Below are 19317 nucleotides of genomic sequence, written 5' to 3' on the forward strand. Positions count from 1 at the left end.
AGACCTGCATAGAAGAGGGTAAAACAAGAATTACATTCTGGTAAGGTTGCGTTGAATATCTATTAATGCTCTTTTAATGATATCTAATGCTGGCTTTGGTACAATGCACTTGCAGGGAAATTTACTGATAGGATATAAACATGTTTAAAAAAAAAAAAAGTCCATTTGTATAGACATGGCGGCTGTAGGAACTATAGTCTTGGTCATGAAATAAAACATGTGGTGTCTCATTGACAGTAGGCAACCCTTGTTTGCGTCTGCCCGGAGCTACGCGCTTTGTTTCACGGTTGTTCGATCGTGTTTTCATTCGTGGCGCCGCCAAGCGGTGGCCCCGCGGTGGCACGGGCCACTTTGTGACCGTCGAATTCTCAGACAAAGGAATTTTCCATTTTGTTCTCACATTAAATCCTCAAAACAGATAGCTATTGTTCCACTTTATTTTTAGTGGCTGCGTGGGTGTGCGGTTTTCTTGTTGTGAGACAGTGCGTTGCTCTGAGAGCCACTGCGGCGGAGGAATAACTTCAATGGGAAATTAGAATTTGGAAATGAGGACTGATGTGATGTATTCCATTTGTCCTCTTGTCCTCGGATAATCTGAGATTCATCTGAATGAAAATGAGACACTTCAGCAAACAAAGGACATGTTTGACAAACCTTTGTTATGAATGCTCACATCAAATCCCCACTTCTGGTGCAAATGTCCCACTGCACAACCCCTAAATTTAGCTATAAACTCAATTTCAAAGCTATAAAGATAATTCTGCAAATTTTCATCATTGCAGAATTATCTTTATAACTTTGAAATTGAGTTTATAGCTAGATGTAGGGGTTGTGCAGCGGGACATTTGCATCAGAAGTGGGGATTTGATTTCATTTTATATAAGATAATATTTAGATTAAAGATATCGTCCAGATTAAGGTCACCCAGGAACATTATTCAGCCCATAGGGACAAACAAGGTTCATAGACCGTCTGTATGCTATATCCCGCACTTTTTGTAAACATTATTTTAGTCATGGATATATAAATGTATTGTGCTTCTTGTTTTTACTGTATTTGTATTACCATTTTACACAGTTTTTGTTACCATTTTTTATTACTTTTTTTTAAATGTAGTGGCTGGATCTTTCTGTCAGAATTGCACACCTCGAATGCAGCCTTTTTCAAATATCTTGCTTGAGCAGGCCCACGCACAGAAATGGTCGGGGGAAGACAATCATCCCTTAAAATATTTCGTTAAAAGAAAACAATGGACGAACGGGCGTTTGTGCCTTTTTTTTACAGCTGTTGGTTCGCAATGTCACCGCTAGTTTGCAGTGTTGCATAGATTTACCTCAAAGTTTGGCTGGACGCAGCCCCCCGGCCAATTTGCAGGCGGGGGCCGCAAAGCATCCTGGGAGTTGCAGTCCAAACGGCGCCCGGCGCCCGTCGTCGGCTGTGTAACGTCAGGTCGTTGGAAAACTACATTTCCACTCCCACACGGTGAGATTTGAACAGCATGAGGGTTTCCCCACCGACGGTCTCAGCCGAAGTTTCCTTCCCTGGGATCGGAGAGGAGCTCGGCGCTACAGTGACAGCCATGCCACCCAAACACACTGGCCAGTGAAGCTCCCCTTTCTCCGTCTCCCTTTTTGTTTATTCTTTAGTCGTCGGGGTTTTCCCGCAAACCCCGCTCTCCTTCGCATCCCCGGGGGCCCGGGGTCCGGGGGATCCGACGGTTCCAAGATGTCCACGGAGGACCGGGAGTACCCCGAGGAGACGCTGGTGGTGACAGAGGCCGGGCCGCGGTGGCTCCGGGCCGAGGTCGAGCGCCTTTCCCAGGAGCTGCGGGAAACCACCCAGGAGAAGATCCAGGCGGCGGAGTACGGCCTGGCGGTGCTGGAGGAGAAGCAGCAGCTCAAGCAGTGCTTCGACGAGCTGGAGACGGAGTGCGAGGCGGTCCGCCACGAACTGGACCAGCTGAGGGAGGTGAGGTCACGGCGGCGGCGCCCGGGCTGGCGGTGGTGGGAAATAGATGTTGTGGTTGTTGGGTTAGTGGTCTCCAGAAACGACCACCCCGGCTTGTCGTCCGCAACCCAAACTCCCCATAACCGTTCAAGACCGTTGAGAGTTGGTGGCGTGGAGCTGTCGCGGTCGTACGCGTCCGATCGCGATTGTTTGGCGTCGATCGCGATGGGTTTTTGTCCCAGCCGGCGTCAACCCCGCGGTACGGGTTGCCGCTCACACGATCCCAAAATGCGGTGGCTGTCCGTCGGTTGGGGTTGGGGAACCGATCCGCCGGCCGGACTGTCCGACGCTGCGACGGTCAACGTCCGTGAACGCATACACCACAGGGTCCCTGGCGAGATCCGAGATGAATTCGAGACAATCGCGTCGCTGTCTGCGTGAGCGTTAACCGCCACCTCCGAATGTCAGCCACGATATACGACGTTTAAAAGGGCGACACGGTAGGTTTTTGGGAGTGGATCCTATCTGACGTGATATCCCCTTTCTGCGTGGACGGACTTGTCCAGGCTCGTTTGCGGAATGGAAACGTTTCTCAGATCATTCACCAGTGGTTGTGTGGCTGGAGGCTCCATGTCTAGATACAGTAGGGCGACCAAAAAAAAACCACAACAACAATGACCTTAGTTGTCAGGAATCAGATCTCGCTGCGTTGTAGTGAAAGGAGTCGTTTGTCATAGTTTATTTAAACGTGAGCTGCTCTTTTCAGTGCTGCACCTACTGTATATGGGCTTTCGATTCGTACAGTAACCCCCCTGTGTGAACAATCTGTCTCTTCGAGGAAAACAATCTCGGTATCAGCTCGCGGTAACGAGAGTGTCAGTCACTGCAAAACTTCCTGGGCTGTGTTTGCCTCTAGGAGATGAGAAGCCACATCAGTCCAACGACAGCATAATGTGTGCAGACTGAAATGAAACACAGGCGCCGCAGTCAAACCGCTCTCCGTCCATGTCGAATAATTAATGGACTCTTGTTTGGAGTCGTTTGGTTCTGGTCCTAACGATCAGATGGTTTGCTTATAGTTTGTAAACGGTACAATTGGTTGGGAAATATTGCACCTCAGCGGAAGTCTGCTTGGCCATACAGTACGTGCAGATGATCTTTGCCAGTGATGCATGCTGAAGAATCAAATGGCAATTTTCATATGGACAGGATAAATCACCAGTGGCAATAAATGATATTTATTACTTCCACAAACCTTTTTTTTTTTTTAAAGATCGTCATGGCTGCATCCCTGGCTGTATTTCAAATATTTCTAGGGCCACCCCCAACCCCCCAGGAAACGGTCATATCCTTCAGGTCCACCCGCCAGGGGCTGCTGGCCATCCTGTGATCTCTGCTAAATCCCCTTGATGATAGGGGAGTAGTGTCCCTGGAAGAAGGAGATAAACTCAATCTTTCCAGAATACATTTCAAACTTTTTGCTGGTTTCTCACCATAGTGATGAAGTTATTTGACCCTCTCTTACATTGCTTTTTTTTTTTCCTAGAGTAAATGTGAGGTATGCATATGCACACTTATTTCTCCCTTTATTTTGCCCTTTTATAACAAATTATTACAATATTCTTTTGTGTTTAAAGCACTAGTATATAATAACCTGATTTAAACATTTTCCATTTTCTCTGGTATTTAACTATTAAGAATCACGACAGTAGTTATCAATCAGTGGTTTCCCAAGATGTGCATATGGGGAAGTGTCCTACTGTGATAACAATCCCATTTAAAGTTCCATTGGATTTCAATCTGGTGCTCATGTATATTTAAACGTTGAGGCACTTATGTTATTGTCCATATAGTCATTTTCAAGCTATAGGTTGTATTTTATAGGTTATGGTTAAAATGTCAATTGGAAAAAAAGTATAAGGTTAGTCCAAGATATTCCTGAACAAAGTTCCCCAATTTTGTTGGTGTTCTCTCAGCTCTCTTTCACCCCAATTAATTATTTCTGTATTTGTAAATGTCTGAAGCGATTTGTCCGAGTTGTCAAGCTGTCAACCCCAACAAACAATACGTAAGTCGACCAGAACACTGCCCATTAAGCCACAGATGCTTCCTGCCAGGCAGTGTGCACAGGTACCTGCTGTGTCTAACTAAATAAGATGCCGTGGGCGTCTGAGTCTTGAATCTGTGTCGTAGCTGTTCGGGTACAGAACAGCCGATGTTAATTTGCAAGTCTGGCCATGAAGCTCACACCATCTCAGCTCTGCTTTCAGGCGAGGATTTTTATATTCAGGGCAAATTCATTTGATTCAGATGGTACCTCAGTGTTCAGTCTACTGGTTGTATGGATGGTTGTTTGTCAACCGGAACTTTGGCAGTTGTTGAACAATTTTAGTTTCTGAGTGAGTCATTGTTGTCCTGCCCCTTCCTCCCTGAATAACTCATTATCCACTTTTTCTTACTTCCCTCTTCGATAGTATTTCCATCAATGCGGGAATCACAACCCACTGCTCCAAAATGCCATGATTGTTGAACTAATAGTTATTCGACACTGCTGCTTTATATTTTCATTTTCTTTGGGTTAAAACAACGTGGACAGAAGTTGGCCAGGTCTTTTTTTGTTTATAGAGCAGAGATGCACGGCTCTGTGTTGGGCTTTTAAGACAGCAAGGATGACAGCAGAACACGACCAAGTGTTACGTCACCAGTTGGCAGATTGGCCAACTGTCAGTAAGATGGGGGTCCAGGTCAGCTGGTCGTGGGAATCTGATATTTTCCACTCGATTTAACTGTTTGTGAACAGTGTTGGAAGTAAACCCAGCCACTGATCCACAGTCAAAATCAGATAATTTGATCTAAATCAATGCATACATTCGTACAGTACACAAATTAAAAATGACTTTCCGCCATATATGACAGACCAGCACTAAGATGGAGGACGAGTTCTGCAAACGGCCTGTCTTCAACGTGACTGATGTAGTGACTAATCATGATGTAATGCTGTGGGGCGGCTAGTCCTCATTCTAGTGTAGAAGGGGACGATTCAGGCCTGATGCCAGTTGGATAGTTATCTGTGCGGTGGGATAAAAAACCAGCAGGACTTGGGGTCCTGTGGACCGGAGTTAAGACTCAACACATCATGTCTGGGACCATAAGTGGCCTGTTCCAAGCAGGCTTAAAGGAAGTGTTCCCAGACTTTGATGACCAGACACAGAGTAGGGCATGGGGAGGGGGAGGGGCGGTTGTTGAATAATAACACTGACAGTATGTAGCACCAGATAGTAGAAAAAATATATTGTTTAATTCATACATTATAGTTTTAACTTTAGGATTTCTATTCCCCCTCTTATTCCCAGGCATTTGGACATGCCCACTCCACCCACAGAAAGGTGGCGGCAGATGGAGAAAGCAGGGAAGAATCGCTGATCCTGGAGTCTGCGAGCAAGGAGGCCCTGTATCAGCAGAAGGTCCTGGAGCTCCAGAACGACCTGAGACAAGCCAAGGTCTCCCTCACCAGCACGCAGGCGGAGAACGACCGCCTGGCGTCCATCGCCCTCGAGATGAGAGAGGTGAAATGAGTGAAGTGGTTCACGGCGTTGTCCTTCACCTTTTACAGGAAGGGCGAGAATGACTCTTTATCAGTCTGGCTCATAAGAGGAGCGAACTATTTTCTGACCATTTGCCAGATTTCCATTTTGACTGTTGGTAATCATCAATGTTTTCTGATTTAAAGATAGTCCTTCTGTATGCGCTCTGAGGCAGCAGCAGCAGCAGCAGCAGCCGCCGCTTGAAAAGGTTCCGTTTACTTGTCTCGCTCCGTGTCCTGCTGCAAGTTTATAACGGCGGTTGAAATACGGACAATGACGCGTAGACAATCGGCACTGTTCTCCGGACGTGGGAGGGCTAAAGTGGGAAATTTGCAGAAACACGGAGGTTGTTTTCTTTCACCAAGAAGAGCAGGAGTTAGAAGAGCGCTGAAACGGCAAAGCTCGCTCGTTACTCGGCAGAAAGAATGTTTGCTCAAGTTTGGGAAAAACTCGCCCGGCAACTTCATTCCGCTCGCCAGCTCTCACACTCGCCTTGCGATGACCGCTGTCCATACACTTTTAGAACTTTTAGAATAATAGTCTGCGCACGTTCCTCTCACAAAATGTGCGCCCGCAGTGCAAAGAACAATCGACTTAAAAGTAGTGCTCCTGCTTTATTACGTCTCGGACCCAAGAGACCGTCGTCAGAACGATCGTGACGTTTGTACTCTTGTTGCGGTGAGTGTTGTGTGGAGTCCTTTCACACAGTCCTTGCGTCTGCCAGAAGAAAAGGTGTGCGGAAACCTCTGACAGTCATAGCCTACTTTGGTTTAAATAACAAAGTGGTTCCTTGCGTGTCGGGTCCCATCGAGGCAGCCACTGATCTTGAATGTCACGTCAAACGAATCTCTCTCATACACTGAAGGTGAAGAACAATTAAAAAAAATAAATAAATAAATAAAATAGAAATCAATCCAGACTTTGAGTGATGAATAGAAAATAAGGGTAAACCTCATCGTAGTGCAGTATTCCCTGAAAGCAGCGAGAAGGGTTTCTTACAGGAGGTTTTGGAGTGAGTTGGTGTGAGTGCCTATCGCGAAGGAATTGGTCAGTTAGGGGCAGCCTCAAAGTGTACCCACGAGTAGAGACAACAAAACGTTCCTCTGAGTGACAAAAGGATTTCCTCCACCGTGTATCACTGCCTTGTAACTCCATGTTCATCTTGTGTCATTATCAGTCGAACACCTGGTGCTTGTGCTGCTCCTTGGAGCAGTCTGGACACATCCTCCTGCTCTCACTGCCAGAGACCTGACAGCCAATGACGGAACAAGGCGATAAATGTTTTAACCTGAGATACAAAAAGTAATATATTTCTTGTCATGCAGAGCTCGATGCTGGAGCAGCTGCAGCGCAGTCAGCTGCACGATGACATCAGAGAGTACAAGGTGCGGGAGGCGCGTCTCCTGCAGGACTACAGCGAGCTGGAGGAGGAGAACATCTCTCTGCAGAAACAAGTGTCTGTGCTGAGGCAGAGCCAGGTGAGGGCCATGAGGGGGAAGGAAGACACACGAGAGACATTGATGACGTGAGATCAGGGAACCTCAGTTTCCCTAAGTGTGAGGGAAATTCTTCTTAGAAGGGTGAACTCCCGGGACGCCAGCCCTCGTCTCAGAGGGTGTTTCGACACTTCAAATATATGGGACACTCCTGAAATACTGTAGTAAAACTAACCCTGGAGGTTGTGCCTGCCACACGCCACCCAAGTGGCGTGGTCAGGGACCTCCGGCACAGAGACATAGACAAACGGGGTTGTAGACACACCTGTTTATTGTAGAGAATGGGCTAGGTGAAATAAGCCCAGTAGCAGATGGACAGCTTTTCATGATAATGGTTCCTCTCCTGAGTGTTTGTGGGGATTGGGGTTTACCTGTTGCTCATTAGACCAACCAACGAGCAACAGGTATGCAGCCACACTGATCCTGGGCCCCAATTACCTAGACCCAGGACGGGTGTGGCTGCTCAAACCACATCATCCCCACTCCACACTAAGTTTGTTCTGTATTTTATGACAATTTCTGTCCTGTGCAGGTAGAGTTTGAGGGTCTGAAGCATGAGATCCGCCGCATGGAGGAGGACTCGGAGTGCCTGCACAGCCAGCTGGAGGAGGCCATGCGACTGCGGGAGATCGCCGAGCGCCAGCTCGCCGAGGCGCTGGAGACCATCAAGATGGAGCGTGAGCAGAAGGCCACGCTGCGGAAGGAGCTGTCGCACTACATGACCATAGGAGACTTAAAACTCAGCGACGACCCCGCCGCCTTCCCCGAGCCCGACAACGACGATCTGATCCGGGGCTTTGAGAACGGCCTGGCCAAGGCGGCTCAGGGTGAACAGAACAAGAGAGGAGAGGCGGTGAAGCCTGCCCCCAGCCTGGTGGACGACCTGCTGAGTGAGCTCAACATCTCAGAGATCCAGAAACTGAAACAGCAACTTGTGCAGGTAGTGGATGTACTATGTTATACAAATGCGTTTGACACCCCTCAGCATCCATTACAGCCTTGCCGTCCTGGAAGGAAGAAGGAAGTTTTTTTTAAAGGATAGGTTCGCTGTTTTTCAACCAACCAAGGCCTTGTGACAATGTCATTTATAACTGTTGACAGAACAAACTTGCCGAACGCTTTACTATTGAGAAACTGACTGCTCAGCTACACCTTCTCACCGTGCTTAAAAGGAGTCCAACAGGGCAAATATGTAAGCCTTAAATAAAAAATAAATAAATAAATAACTTTTTGAAAACAGGAAGCTCAAATTATAGTAGCACGTTTCGTAGTGTATTTTTATTTTTTATTTTTTTGTCATAAATGATTGGAACCAACATTTCAAAAAGGCTTGAGTTGGGGAAAAAAAAATGCAGCATCTATCAACTTGGCTTTCACACGAGTACACTTAAACATGTGTTTTACAGTATGGCTCAAAAATGGTATGCGTTATTAAACGACACTGTTATGCTGCATCTTGATGACTGGCAATTTAGTAAATTACAAAATGACTTGGTGAACAGAGTTGGATTGTGTGAATGTAATTTGCAGCCTCTGTTTGGGCCTCCACCCTCCACAGCTCTGAAACACGGTGGAAAAAGCACTTTAGTGGAGATTAAGGAAATTGAATCAAAAAATATATAATTTCCACGTCGGACTTTTACTTTTACTTTCTATATTTGTCTGAAGGTAAATAGTATGCTTCTTTCTATAAATCTGGTTTTGTGTCATAGCGCTGTTGACACTTTGTCTTCCAACCGTTACAAAATATCTTCTTCTGTGACGAAATGATGGAATCTGTTTTTGAAATGTAGACTATCAGCATGAAGATGTGACACTGGCATCTTATAACTCTGACCATTTGCTGTGGTAAATTACTGAAGATAGTTTATTAAATACCTAGTGTCCTGTTGTAGCCCCTAATGGCACTTATAGGGTTCATCTATTTGTTTTTCATATGTAGATTATATATATTATAATTGTAATATGCAAATAAGTTATATTTTTGTAATTTACATTTTAATTCTTGATTAGATCAATGGATGGATGGAGGAATAAAAAGATGGTGAACCAATGACAATATAATGAGAGAATGTTTTAATACCACAAGTCAAAGAACTCTCCTCGCAGCCCTCGGGGCCAGGACAAAGCCTGCCGCTCATCATGGACAAAATTGTATGAAGTTTGTTAACCAGTATATATTTTCCAGGTGGAACGGGAAAAGGTGGCCCTCCTGAACTCCCTCCAGGAATCCCAGAAGCAGCTGGAGCAGGCCCACGGGACTCTGTCCGAGCAGCGGGAGACGGTCAGCAGGCTGACGGAGAACCTCAGCGCCATGCGCAAGCTGCAGGCCAGCAAGGAGCGGCAGTCGGCTCTGGACAGCGAGAAGGAGAGGGACAGCCGCGACGATGGGGACGGAGACTACTACGAGCTGGACATCAACGGACCCGAGATCCTACAGTGTAAATACACTGTGGCTGTCTCCGAGGTCGGAGAGCTCAGGCAGGAGCTGAAGGCGCTGCGGGCGGAGTACCAGGAGTGTCGCGGCCAGTACGAGGAGGAGCGAGCGCGGCTGGAGGGCGACGTCCAGGAGCTGAGTGCCAAGCTGCTGTCTCTGGAGAGGAGCAGCCGGGCAGAGGGGGAGGAGGCGTCCCGGCTGCAGAAGGAACTCCAGCAGGTCAGCGCCGTGGCGGGAGAATCGCTCGGCAGCCTCAATGTGGCGCAGGACGAGCTGGTGGCCTTCAGCGAGGAGCTGGCCAACCTGTACAACCATGTGTGCATGTGCAACAATGAGACGCCGAACCGCGTGATGCTGGACTACTACAAGGCGGGCCGGGCCAGCATGCGAGGGGCACAGCCCTTCCTGCCCGTGCTCCTCGCTAAGGGACTGGTCCCAGAGTCCGACCCTGGAAAACTGGAGGCCACCGAAGTCAACTCCGCCCCGGCTCCAGCCCCAGAGCCCCGTCCAGAGCCCATGAACATCTATAACCTGGTGGCCATCATTCGGGACCAGATCCGCCACCTGCAGCAGGCTGTAGACCGGACCACTGAGCTGTCCCGCCAGAGGCTGGCGAACCTGGAGCTGAGCACCGTGGCAGACAAGGACAGGGAGGCCTGCATGGGCGAGATCCTCAAACTCAAGTCCCTGCTCAGCACCAAAAGGGAGCAGATCGCAACGCTCAGAACTGTGCTCAAGGCCAACAAACAGGTCAATAGAACAAAGTATTTTATTTTCCATATTTGTATCAGGGATTAGCGGGTCTAGATAAAGGTATATAATAGAGACAAATGGTGTAAATAGACAGCAACAAAACAACAGTGTAAATTGGCATTAGCCATTGATAACTACTTCTTGTCCCCTGCAGACAGCTGAGGTGGCTCTGGCCAACCTGAAGAGTAAATATGACAATGAGAAGACCATGGTGACTGAAACTATGCTGAAGCTCCGCAATGAGTTAAAGGGGCTGAAAGAGGATGCTGCCACATTCTCCTCACTTCGAGCCATGTTTGCTACAAGGTAAGGTGCATGTTTACACCTTTTTTCTTTTTTTTTTTTTTTTTCCCCCCCAAGAAAGAAACCACTCATATATGTCACTTTATTGGCATCGACACCAGCGTTCACTCAGGACTTGAATGCGTGGCACTGGAATAGTACATAGCAGGCATAGAGTTCTATGATGGCAGCAGAAAAGAACTGCAGGGATATTGAAGTAGGTGGGAAAAACTCTGGCTGCTCATTTTGCCAGAGGCCGACCAACTCTGGCAAAAGCATTTGCAGCTCCACTTCCTTCAACGGGTCAGCAGGCAAAATATATATAAAGCAGAGCACTGGAATTTGAAATATTTCAAACTGTTCTATTTAGACAATCATCTCCTTTCAAAAGTTGTTTTATTTAATGTTTTTTTGTATTTAAAACTATATTAGAGAGGAAAACTAATAGAAAGAATAAACTTTATTATATAGTTACACTTAAATGAATTATTTTTGACCATTTAATGCCGAAGGAATAGAAGGAATTTGTTTCCATTCGATCTTTCCCCAGTGTTCCCTACAAGTCTTCTATCCTAGTCACAGAACAGAAAATTATATATTTAGGTCCGCACCAAAAAGAAACATGTGCATGTGTGAGAGAAGCAAAGCATTGTGGGAAATGTCTGATGTAATAGTTGCAGGAGTCAGACGGCTGGCGGGGTCGACATCCCAGCATCTGGAAAAACGCAAGCTGTGGGAATGGACAAACCGGCTTCCTCGCCGGGGGAATTGGCTCCACCTGGTGGGGGTGGTGTGTAACAGCAGGTTTTTGCGCTCCCAGGTGTGACGAGTACGTGACCCAGCTGGACGACATGCAGCGGCAGCTGGTTGCGGCGGAGGACGAGAAGAAGACCCTGAACTCTCTGCTGCGAATGGCCATCCAGCAGAAACTGGCCTTGACCCAGCGGCTGGAGGATCTGGAGTTTGACCACGAGCAGGCGCGCCGCAGCGTGGGCGGCAAGGGCAAGACGAAGGGCCGAGGGGCCTCCGCCAACCATCGTGTAAGTCAGACGTACAACTGTCAGGCCGCCCCCGTGTCCCACAGCGTCACGGGAGGCCCTGCGTCCTTCTATGAAGGAGGAAAGGGCCCCGTGACCCTTGAATACTAACATTCATCACCATTCATGTTCTCCAGGCATGTCTGTCGTGTGGCTGCTATATCTGTATATACTTTAATTCATGGTATTCATGACCATTAAATAACTCGTGGTCTATTGAAGGCAGATTAAGTTAATTGAAAGGCCATATATTTCCATTGTAAAATATATGCATATTAAGTAAAAAAAAACCAAAAAACTGCAACCGTAGCCAGATCCTATATACGCTAGGGTTTGTTTACATGAAGGTGTTTTTCTCTCAATTGCCACCACCTTTTTTGAAAATTTTTTGGGTGGGAATATGGTGGTTCAAATACGGATTATATTCGTCTAATATGGGTGAAATTGTAATGTATGGCTAGTTTCATCGTTAATTTCCACACTGAACAGGGTCTAAACGGCCGATTCATCGACAAGTCACGAGCAGTTTGTTTTGTCTCCTAGGACAAAGGGAAATTGTTTCTTAACCTTGACGATGAATTTGCAGCCTGGGCTCCAGTGTCACTTCATTTTTAAGTGAGCTCTTTTTAAGAAAACGTGTTCATATAACAGATGCCATTAAACATACGCTGTGAAATGTAGTAAAATTATTTTTAGAGTTTTTAGTGGAAACCAGAGCCCTTCGTTTTTTTTAATCAAGGGCTTTATGAGAATAACGCTTTGGATGTCTTTTAGTAAGACATAATACGATACAAAGATGTTTTGGTTTTTTTTTAGTTGTTTTTTTTATGTGCCTTATTTTCTCTCTAACGTGTGTGTGTGTGTGTGTGTGTGTGTGTGTGTGTGTGTGTGTGTGTGTGCGCGCGCGCGCACACACACACACACACACACACACACACACACCTCTGCCATTCCACAACATTTCTCACACCTCCTCGCAACTCAGAATGTGCTTTAATCGCCTCAGTATTAACAGCAATTCATGGTTGGGATATTGGTTAAAGTCAGAGTGAAGAAACGGACCACTGTACATTTATTTATTTGTTTTGTGGTGGTGTTTTGTATTCAATAGACGGACGCTTCCATCTAATATTATCTATCCATTGTTTGTGCATATTTATCTTCGTTTGAGGTGGACTGTTGATTGACTTAGTCGTTTTTAAGGTCACCGTCTCGTCCGTTTACTCTGATCACTAATCATCATTTATAACAAACGTTGCATGATACCACCTCATCAGAGTCCCTGCTTCCTGCAGCTCCACTGTGCACTAACCTCCCTGTCAACCCATCACATTTAACTTCATCCTACTAACACATCAACCAACTAAAACCGATGAGCTCTTGAAATAATTTTGATTTGTTTTATCTTTCCATTTGCAGTAAATTACACAAGTGCGTGGATGTCCCTTCAGTGTCTGTGACAGTTCCCCGTTACCTCTGCTGATGATTTCTCCATTATCTCATCCTGGTTTAGGAAACCCTTCATTACAGATTCAGGGGAGGGGGGTTTTCTAACGCCATGGTTTTTGACTGCAAACACACAACACCCTGTAGAATCTCACCCGTTTCAGACCAACAGTGGGACTGCAGAAAGCGAGGCTCTCGCGGTGTCCAGTGCTCCGACAACACAAACTAACCACTACATGTAGTAGTTGATCTGAAGGAGAATCAGAAATGTGCTCCAGCTGATTATTCCATGTTTGCCTATTACGCTGACTCAGCACCTTGTCTTGTACATTTTATGCTTTCAGGTGCTTTTTCAGGTTTTCTTATTGTTTTGGATCCTGTTTATTATTTCTATTATCTATAAATATGTTTTTTCTAACATGCATGTTCAGTTACCAGGAAGAAAACAATTTCAGAGTAATACAAACCTATGTGTTTTCATATTTATTTTTTTAAGGAAAGTTCATTTTATTTGTGGGTTTAATAAACAATGGAACCGGAGAATTTAGGGTACCTGCAAGAAAGAGTCTGCAATTCCAATTTGAATTTCAAAATGAAAAGGGATATGAATATTTGCCTTTTCACCTTCGTTCTACGAGTGCCTTTCGGACTACAGGAGGAAACAGGAGTTTGGATAGGAACGTCTCATGTCAGATATTTATTCCTGAGGTGGAGAGAACACTGATATGAGTAGTAATAGTTTTGGAACGGTAAGCACAGATTCAGGTTCTTAACCAGCTTCTGCACCAGGAGGCTCCTAGTCCTCGGCTTTTGTGTCTTATTTGAGTTAGAAAGGTCCAGGTATGTTTGACTGAGATAGTAATGCAAAAGTTATTTATATGCAAGCTTTATAATTTATGGCCTCATATTGTTAATACTATTCATTGACGTTAAGTGATGACGGATGTTTTTTGTTTTTTTCTTAATGATTTAATACAAACCCGTTTGTAAAATGTTTGTCCTAAAATGACATGATAGATATACAGTCAGAACAAGCCTACAGTGCCATGTTGCATGTGCTTTAAGTTGGGATCACAGAAATGTATGAGCAATATCAAGCAAAAAAAATGGTTCTGCCACGTTAAATGTTTTTGCTTTATTATGTTATTGAGTTTTAAATCTTTTTACCATAACTTTTTAAGTATTTGTATTTATTTGGTAGGTGTTTCAAATCTGGACTATAACAATCCTGGGTCCTTTTTTTTTTGTTGTTTTTTTTTTTAAGTATAAGGTGACTGCGATATTTGCTCAAATGCCCACGAAACCCATGGCTGTGGTAACACGCTGCTGAAATGCCTAATGCTGGTGTCCCCGCATGGTTATAGCTCATCAATAAACAAATCTCACTGTCTCACAGTGTCATGGCGTCTGTGTTTTACTTTCATTCTATTTATTGAGAGCCTCCAGTTACATTCCAAAGTGAATGTTATATACTGTATTTATCTATAGCAACAGGTGGAGGCTCTGTCCACCTGAGAAGGAAGGATTTCTTGGAGGAGCGAAACACCAGTAACTTAAGAGGAATAAATGAAGATATTTCGCTGATGATTGATCATTACCCGTCTATGTCTTCTGAAATTGAGCATAATGTTTACTTATTAAAATGCACTTTGCTAGTTTGCCATTTTATTACTATTCGATCACCCTTGAGTCGCAGTGTATTGATGAAGGGTGTTGTACAAATAAAGCTTATTCGTGTTTATTATAATTATGACAATATTTATTTTCGTTTTTATATTATTATTGTTATTATTATTATTATTATTATTATTATGAAAATTCCACTTTCTCTCGCGCAGCCTCAATCCAGGAAGTCCTTCCCGCACCCTTCCATTTCCGGTTTCAACGAGGCCCCGCCCCCCTCATTACCGCTGCCAGGGGGGCGTGGCCAGACGAAGGACCGGGGTCCACAATGGGAGGTTTGTCACTTCATTTTAAACCAAAATGTTTCGGTTTAAGGTAAAATTCCGCCGTGTCGGACTTAATATACCCCCCCCCCCGCGGGCCGGCGTCGTCTAAAACGTCCGACGTTAGGGGCCGTTGCGCGCTCGGAAAGTTTGTTAACTTTCACTTTTCCAAGTTGCATTCCAAGTGTGGTGTCGGTGCCTCTTGTCCGGTCGCTGCTCGCGTCGTTTTCGCGCGACCTCCACCCCCGTCCCTCCGCCCCGGTAACGTGGAAGCAAAACAACATGTCGTGCGAAAGGTCACCACGAAGTCTTCGTTTTAAACAAGTAGCCTGACGGTAGCTCGGCACCGCACGGGCGACGCGTTCCCGATGTCACCGAGAGCCTCCGCCGCGGCGTCGGACGTTTTTCACAGCGTCTCCCTCTGCGAACCTCTGCCCCCGCGTCTCCAGACACCTTCTGCGGCCAGCTGCTGGAGGACGGCCGCTCGCTGGGGGCGGACAGCCGACTGGACGCGGAGCTGCTGGACAAGCTGATCCTGCAGCTCAACAGGATCCACCCGCAGATCCTCGCCGACAAGGAGGCCGCCAGAGTGAGTCTCCGTTCGACCCGATGGGAACAGAACAACACGTAACCTTGGAAGTTCCAGAAGTCATATTTGACTCCAGTAAAATGAATGAGTAAAAAGTGAAGGCACCACGTTGATGTGTATACTTGGGTAATAGCAGCAAGTACTTGCCCTTAAATGTACTTAAAGTGTTTAAAAGTAAAAATAACTTGCCATATCCAGTGCCCTGATACAATACAATACTGTACTACTATGCTGTTGGTGCCATAGTCACATACAAGGATATGGACCTAATGAATCATAGATGAGCAGTCCTAAATCAGCAGTTTGATGGATCCAGTTCCTTTTGTTTCTTCCTTTTTTTTAGCTCTGACTTATTTTTGAGATATTAATCTAAATTCCATTGTCGTTTCAAACTAAAGTAACATGACTGTGTTACTTTACTAGTTTACTACTTTACTCCTACTAAATGTAGGAGAGTAAAAACCATAGGTGTTTCCTTAAAATGTAGTGGAGTAAAAGCCAAAAGTCCCCGGAAAATAAATGTACCTACTTGAAACATGTACTTAAGTACAGCAACAAGGTAGTTGCGCTCTGTTGCTGCCCCCCTCCTCTTGCCCCAGTGCCCCCGCTGGAGGTGACTCAGGTGCTCACACCCGGTGCTCACACCTGGTGCTCTTCGTTGTCCCATGCACACTGATAAAGGTAAAGAGCGATAATGCTGCTCCTGCCCTGAAGTCGTGGAATGTCTTACCCCTCCAATATTATTGTTATTTCCACTCCTTGTATCAACACTTTTGAATCTCTGCTGAAAACACATTTTTAATCTTTGGTTTTCATATCCACTTGAGTGTAATGTTCTATATTCATCATGTTTGTGATCCTTTATATACATCCTTTGTTTACCAATAATAAAATAACATGAGGATGCCGCCGAAGAGATCGTGATCACAAACCTCATAGGCATCCAACCCTTTGAGGAGCTGTGCAAAAAAACAAACAAAAAACCCAAAAGAAAAACATGTATTTCTTCCGGTGAATTCAGTCTTCCGTATTGAATCCCCTCTAAAACGATCCAGTTCAGAGACGTGGACGTGGCCACCTCTGTTCGCCTGGCTCAGCTCCTCGCCCACCTGCAGCTGAAAGGTGAGGAAGCCTGCAAGGAGTTCTATCGGGCGCTGCACCTGCACGTTGAAGAGGTGTACTACAGCCTTCCCACGCGTCTCCGCCTCCGAGGTTTGCTCCAACAGCTCAATTTGGGGTTTCTGTGTGATGGGACATCTGTGATTTCATGCAAGTTTCGAGTGCAGAAAAGCTCTTATGTGTGTGGATCACTGGTGTTTCATTATGTATTGTGTCCTTCAGTATACGACAGCGTTTGCAGCATGTCATTAAAAGGTGACCTGTTAACATCCATTCCTCAGATCCACTCGCCAGTAGAGCTGCTTACCAGCAGAGGCATGTTCTCAATGACAAAGGTAAGTTAGGACCCTAAAAAAGTACAACGAAGAAAAGGTTAAGCCATGTTTCCTCAAACGGACCATGAAGTGTCTCTCCACCACGCTCTCTCTTTCCAGGACCCCTGTTCTATCTGAGCTGCTTCAGCATTGCGGTGGGATTGGCCATATTCTATTACTACAGTGGTTAGTCTCTTTGTTCGAGTTTGAGTGGAGGGGGGTCGTCTGAATTACAGAATTAATTTTATGAATTCATGTGCACGTATGAATATAAATAATGCTATATTATGTCACGCTGCTTAAGCGCAGTTGCTAATAGTGTGTCTTTCTCCATCAGAATCCAAAGTCGCAAGCGGCAGTGGGGAGCTTGGTGTGGCGGCTCTGGGTCTGGGCAGAAAGGCTCGGGAGGTGCTCATATGGTACTCTGAAGAAGGACTCACTAAATAGATCACTCATAGATGCTTTCTCCCTCCACCATTCTTTTCATATTGTGCTCCTGGATGGTGGCCGTACCAAAGTCCAGCAAACCATATCCGTTCATTCTTATTTTGTATATAATTATTTATTATATTGCTTTGCTCAGCGGTAAATGGAAAGGAAGGGCTACTTCAGACAGAAATTGGCAAATGTTTTGTTTATTTCTTATGTGTTAATCCGTCAGCTGTGTCAACGCAGAATTGATACTCGGAGTGAGTCTAAAAATGGTAATATATCTGGCCTATTCCAGCTTCTGTTTTGGTCATAAAATTAAGGAGATAAGGTGCAGATCAAAATTGGGACGTGTGCATGTTGGGTTTTTTTAAATTGTATATAGAAATTATTTTTTTTTGGGGGGGGGGGTGCTTTTTGGCAATAGCTATTTATAAAAATCAGATTCTTGAAAGCTGTATAATTACATCTGAGGTTTCTAAATCTCTGCTGAATGCCTTTGAAAATATCCACAAGTGCCGCCAATGCCAAGAGTACAAAACAGGATTAAGAACCTGAAGAGAGACCTGCCAGGAAAGGGAAATTGAAAAATACACTTTCCAAGCATGAATTACCCATTCTTACTTGAATAAAAAACGCTCACTGACAGCAAAAAAAAAAAAACAACAAAAAAAACAACCCTGTGATTTAGTACGGGAGCAGCTTGCAGAACTCGCTTTGAGGCCGAACAATACCGCCCTCTGCTGGACAGTAGAGGCTATAACCATTTTCAGTTGTAAAAACTGAAACGCTTTTCCCAGCCCCCCGCGGGCGTGTGGTCGTGTCTGAAAGCGCATTCCCCGTTTTACGCATAAATATCGAAACGAAAAAGGGACTTTGGCGACTCGACGTTTCGTCCGAGTGCGTTAGTTGCCGCAGAGTGAGCTCCGCCGCTCATTGGTCGGGGCGCAACCCCTTATGCGCGAGCGGTGCATTGTGGGAAAACGAAGGGGTGAGGCCGGAGAGAAAAAAACACTAAACAACAAACCCCCGCAAATAATAAAAGCAGAAACGTACGTTTGCGTAAAGCGTGAGCCGAGTGAGACGGCGCCGAGGGTGTTTCCCCGTCGATGACCGGCCGCGACAAACGGGCGAGCGCCCGGCGAAACCGCGAGCGTACACGTCGTGGCGCCCGCAGCGCCATATAAAGGCCCCGCCGCTCCTCGCTAGGCGTGTTGTATGAAAGGAGAGAAGGTTAGCACTCCCCTTGACAAGGATGGAAGAGGTCCCAGTGGCCTTCAACACATATACGGTTAAGGCATTGCCACCTACTTCGTGGCATCTCTAACCAAGTTTTTTGTTTGTTTGTTTTTTTTGGAATTCGGTGTCTCCCCCCCCCCCCCCCCCAAAAAAAAACAACTTTTAATCTTACATTCAAGGTTAAATTGCACGAGTCGTGTCACGTTACTGTTATGCGTTTGCCGGACGCCGTGTCGGTGTCGCGGACCTCGGGGTAAACGTTGCGGACGCGTCTCTTGGCGTCCGAGTTTGGTCAAATTTCGCCTCCGAGCCGATCGAAGCGAATGGCCTCTGCGAACGTACCCGTCGGTCTGCCGATGGCCGTGATGGAACGGCTGTTCACGGGAAAGGGAGTTGACGAGGTGCCGGGACACATCCCCGGAGTTTTCTTTGCGGTAGAATGGAGTGGAATAACGGAAAGTGCTCGGGAACACTTGAGTGCGGCCGCTTTGCCTGGGGCACGGAGATATGCTGCCTCTCGTGAATAAATATGGAAAGCGGAACTTTAGTATATTCATGACGTTATCTAACGTGCGTTGCTTAATTATTCCACTATCTTACTGTGCTTGTATGTACCCACTCGGCTTAATTCACAAGTTTCATTTTTATATTCCTCGAGGACTTTTCTCCTCACAATAAAAGCACATGAGCATTGTCTCG

At 45.8% G+C, this 19317-nt stretch overlaps 2 protein-coding genes across 2 annotated transcripts; both read left to right on the plus strand.

The window, feature by feature from the left end:
* Positions 1-1725: 1725 nt before the first annotated feature.
* Positions 1726-14343, plus strand: bicd2 (bicaudal D homolog 2; the record flags this gene model as incomplete). The annotated part of the gene is made up of 8 exons (XM_080000712.1): positions 1726-1968; positions 5301-5513; positions 6857-7009; positions 7560-7967; positions 9216-10214; positions 10372-10523; positions 11320-11539; positions 12956-14343. 8 exons carry the CDS (start codon positions 1726-1728, stop codon positions 12956-12958), a joined length of 2391 nt encoding a protein of 796 aa, XP_079856838.1. The 3' UTR covers positions 12959-14343.
* Positions 14344-14905: 562 nt separating this feature from the next.
* card19 (caspase recruitment domain family, member 19) lies at positions 14906-19312 on the plus strand. The gene is made up of 6 exons (XM_080000634.1): positions 14906-14940; positions 15378-15517; positions 16573-16729; positions 16918-16971; positions 17071-17136; positions 17288-19312. Exons 1-6 carry the CDS (start codon positions 14934-14936, stop codon positions 17395-17397), a joined length of 534 nt encoding a protein of 177 aa, XP_079856760.1. The 5' UTR covers positions 14906-14933; the 3' UTR covers positions 17398-19312.
* The last annotated feature ends 5 nt before the right edge of the window (positions 19313-19317 follow it).

The sequence above is a fragment of the Zeus faber genome, assembly GCF_960531495.2.
Source record: "Zeus faber genome assembly, chromosome: 5".
Lineage (NCBI taxonomy): Eukaryota > Metazoa > Chordata > Actinopteri > Zeiformes > Zeidae > Zeus > Zeus faber.